General features: G+C 48.7%; 1 protein-coding gene across 1 annotated transcript in view; it reads left to right on the top strand.

The window, feature by feature from the left end:
- The window catches only part of LOC101980593 (lactase-phlorizin hydrolase-like), a 46070-nt gene that overhangs the window by 7237 nt on the left and 34203 nt on the right, over positions 1 to 4630 (top strand). Inside the window, 3 exon segments of the mRNA XM_013346652.1 lie at positions 860 to 943; positions 1380 to 1482; positions 2652 to 2730. Of these exon segments, the coding sequence (XP_013202106.1) occupies positions 860 to 943; positions 1380 to 1482; positions 2652 to 2730 (266 nt within the window).

Here is a 4630-nt window from a genome sequence, read left to right as displayed (position 1 = left end):
GTGGTGTGTGTGTATGTGTGTGTTGAATGTGTGTGTGTGGTGTGTGTGTGTGTGGTGTGTGTGTGTATGTGTATGTGTGTGTGTATGTGTGTGTGTGTGTGTGTGTGTGTGGTGTGTCTGTATTAGGCGTGCACATCATAGGGCACTAATGTGGAGGGCAGAGGGAAATTTGGGGAGTCTCAGTTCTACCCTCATGTGTGATGGGGTGAACTCAGGTCATCAGAGTAGAGGGCAGACACCTATAGCTGCTAGGCCCTCTCACTGTTCTCTTCCTCCTCCTCTTCTTCAATACAAGACCTCATGTTGCACAAGCTGGCCTTGATCTCACAAGGTAGCCAAAGATGAGCGTGCTGGAGTAGAGACAGGCACCACCATGCCCTGTTAATGCAGTGCTGGTGACAGACCCAGGGCCTTGCACATGCTCAGCAAGCGTTCTTCCTAATGAGCTACAGGCTCAGTGAGCTGGAGTCCCTAGCTAGACTATGGGTTAGAGAGTGCGGGTGATCAGGGCTGTGTAGCTTGTTTTTCTGCTAGTAGAACTGCTCAAGCCAGGCTTGACTGGGGGGGATTTCAAGCTGTGGCCTGAAATGAAAACCAAACCCCAGACCCCAGAGGGTTCCCAGATATCACAAAGGTCAGGGGAGGGGGAATCTCTGGGGGAAGCTCCAGACACTGATTCCCTCCCTTGGTGCTCCTCCATTTGCTGGCACCGCACACCCAGCACACCCATTTTCACTCTTACTAGTTCACCACACTCCCGCTCCTGCTGTACTCACATGCACACTCATCCGCAGTCATGGGGAGAACCAGCACACTTCTGAGGAGGCCTTGTTCTAATGCTTGATCTCCCTGTTTCTAGGACTCGGTTGACTTCCTCTCTCTTGATTTGACTTCTACATGCCAAAGTGTGGCAACTCTACCACAGAAGCTGAGTGACCTGCAGGTAATGTGAGGGCTTTTCCATCGTGATAGCGAGTGGACAGCTTATCAGAAATGTGATAAACATTTGCCTAAATCGTGGACTGAGCCTTACATAAGGCAATCAATAACATGATCACGAACACTCATGATCATGGTGATGCGGCCTCTTGGTTAAACATTTTAGGAAGTGCAGGCTCCTACACAAGCAGAAACCTTGGTCCCAACCCTAATCTTCTTGCTGGCCTATGAAGTGCTCCATCTAAAATGAGCTGCTATGGTTATCATTTCATTTAGGAAGGGCTGGTGGCCAACGGTCACTGACTAGTGTCACTCTCCAGAGTCCAAGTCTCTGCCCTCAGTAGGTGGGGTGACTCGAGGTTGTTTCCAGAAGATGAGCATGTAGTGTCTCCCATGTTCCCGTTACTAAAGGCATACTTGTTGGTCTTCATCTTTTCTAGAACATTGAACCCAAAATGAAGGTTTTCATCTATACCCTAAAAGTTCAGGATTGCCCATCCACAGGGAAGAGCCCCTCCTTACTGCTCTTCAGCCTGCTTGAAGGTGAGTGGATCGACATGTGGCAGGTGTTGAGTGACATTTGTTACACTGGCCTGTTGGGGAGCTATCCTGACATCGTGGATTCTCATGAGGGAGGGGTCTAGGAAAATGGCTGAACTAAGAGCCTACCAGGTGAGGCTAAAGTCCCATAACTCCCCTGGCAGTGAGCTCCTCCTGTCCGGTGACACCGAGTGGTCCTGTATAGATGCCAAGGGTGCCAAGGGTGCCCAATATGACATGTTCCTGACTCAGGTGTGAACTGTCAGCATGGAAACATAGACTTGTGTTCCCCTGTTCAGAGCAGTTCCAGGGGCATTAAAGATGCTGAAAACCTCTGGTGTAGGACCTTCTGGTCTAGAGGTCACTGTGTAGTCCTGCCAGGCCTTGAACTCAAGGGCAGTCTATTAGTGCATGCATGTGTGCATGTCTGTGTGTGTGTATTTGTCTGTGTGGGTACATATTGGTGCAGGTGCCTGAGGAGAACAGAACAGGCTGTTGGATGCTCTGGAAATGGAGTTACTCACAAGCAGTTGTGAGCTTCCTGCAGTGGGTGCTGGAAACTGAACTCGGGTCTTCTAGAATAGTTTGCTCCTTATCCAAGTGATCTCTCCCATCCCATGCCAGGCTTTTTGTGTTGTTCTGGAGGTTGAGCTAATTCCTCATGTTTACCCAGAAAGCACCTTACCAAATAAGTCCCTACACCCTTCTTTTTCAAAATTTTCACAAGAAGTTGGCAGTGGCAGACACTTTTAATCCTAGTACTCAGGAGGCAGAGGTAGGTGCATCTCTGAGTTCAAAGCGATCCACGTCTAAGAGCAAGTTCTAGGACAGTCAGAGCTACATCTTGAAACCCTATCTCAAAAAAATACCAAAAAAGGGGGGGGGAACAAAAGGAGGTGTGAACACGTGCCTACTACAGACTGCCCTGAGTCCTCCTGGGACCAAGACTCCTGGGTGGGTCCAGCTATCTTCTGAAGCTTTGGGTCACTGATATTCACCCTGAAATATGAGGACCAACATTCTAGTTCTAAGCAGACCAGATGCATCTATGTTATCTCCAGAAAGTCTTAGCATCATCGCTTGGGTTAGAGTAGTTTTAAAATGAGGTAAACTACTGGTTACAAGTTTCTGCTCCAGCTCCACACACAGTTCACAAACTGCTTTCCTTACAGCCATAAACAAAGACCAAGTACAGACTTTTGGGTTTGACATCAATGCATTCCTGAGCTGCTCATCCAGTTCTGAAGAGAGGTAATTCTGACTTGTGCCGTTAACAAGAAGGAACGGTTACTATGGGTTCTGTTGTGTACATGGGCAATCACTGGAGACCATTGTCCTTGTGTTTGGTTTTGTTTGATGTGTGTGTGCATGCATGCAGGATCCTGAGTGAGTATGTAGTGCACCACCTGCCTGAGTGAGCCCACAGAGGTCAGAAGGTCAGAAGGACAGATCCCTTGGAACTAGAATTCCCATGTGAATGCTGGGAGCTAAACCCAGGCCTTCTGCAACAGCAGTGATTGGTCTTAACTGCTGAGCCATCTCTCTAGTCATGACTTTGCTCCTGGGACAGCAAACAGGTCACAGTCATCTAGGAGATGAGAGGTGGAGGCTCAGAGGGAGGCTGGAGAAGCAGTAGCTCGTGGAGATGTGCCTGGGCCCACACAGTTCGGCGTCCTCACTGTCAGATTCTCCTAGGTCTGCATATTTAGCAGAGCTGAGATGAGGATACTGGGGAAGTGTGCACATATGTGGCAGAGAAAGCAGGTTATGGTCCCAGCTCCATGGTTCATGGGTAAAGGCATCTCTGACCAAGTCTCCGCATATGCCGTGTGCACACCCCACACACAGAGTCTCTGAATGAATGAATGAATGAATGAATGAATGAATGAGTGACTCTGGTGCCTCAGAGGGAAAGGCCCTTGCCTGTGTCCTTGTTGACTTTCTGTTGCTCTGATAAAAAAGTGATCTAAGCAAACTGGGGAGGGAAGAGCTCATTTCATCTTACAGCGTACAGTCCTCCAAGATGGGCATCAGGGCAGGAACTCGAGGCAGAGTTGAAGCTAAGGCTATGGGGATTGAATGCTGCTTGCTTGTTGGCTTTCCATGGCTTGCTCAGCCCTCTTTCTTTTTTTCAAGATTCCTTACTTTATGAAGTTGTGTGTTTTGTCTGCATGTGTGCACATCAGAGGAGGCACTGCATTGTTGGAACTGCAGTTATAGACACTGCTGAGTCAACATGTGGATGCTAGGATTTGAACTCACAACCTCTGAGAACACAACCAGTGCTCTCAACCTCTGAGCTGTCTTATCTCTCCAGCTCCCAGTCTGCTTTCTTGTACAACTCGGGACCATCTACCCAGGGTCGTTCTACCTACAGTTGGCTTGGCCTCTCACACCCAACATTACATCAGGAAGATGGATGCCCATAGACCTGTGTACAGTCCAGTCAGACATAAACATTTTCTCAGTCAAGGTTTCCTCTTCTCAGATGACCCCAGCTTGGTGTCAGGTTGACAAAAACTGAGCAGCTCCCCAGGCAAGCCAGGTGACCCGAGTTCGATCCCCAGGTCCCATGTAAGTGCAGAGGAAGACAACAGACCCCATGAAGTCCTCCATATATAAAAACCACAGCAATAAATAATGATAGTTAAAGGTGAATAAATATAGTAATTTTATTGAAGCAAAGAAAAAGAGAGAGTAGGTGCAGATCTGAGCAGCCCACTAAAGCTTCATGAAGTTCCTGAGCGCAGTTCTTCAGCATAGATGTGAACACTTTCTCTGAAGCGCAGCACCGACAGGAAGCAGAGCCTGCTCCAAGGGATCCTTATTTTAAAAAGTTCTCAGATCAAATTGGGCTGGAGTTTCAGTCTGTCAAGTGCTTTCTCTGTAAACATGGGAGCCTGAGCAGAGAACAAGCAAAAAGAGCCAAGAATGATGATGAATGAATGCATGTCACCCAGGCGCTGAGACAGAGATGGTCCCCTCTTGGCTGGGTTCCTCCTGACCCTCCTGCTTCTGAACCTCCTCCTGCCCTTCCTCTTCCTGACCCTCCTCCTCCTGACCCTCCTCCTCCTGACCCTCCTCCTTCTGAACCTCCTCCTCCTGACCTTCCTCTTCCTGAGCCTCCTCCTCCTGACCTTCCTCTTCCTGA

Source organism: Microtus ochrogaster, chromosome 6 (genome assembly GCF_000317375.1).
Source record: "Microtus ochrogaster isolate Prairie Vole_2 chromosome 6, MicOch1.0, whole genome shotgun sequence".
Classification (NCBI taxonomy): Eukaryota; Metazoa; Chordata; class Mammalia; order Rodentia; family Cricetidae; genus Microtus; species Microtus ochrogaster.
This window is presented reverse-complemented; position numbering and strand designations above follow the sequence as displayed.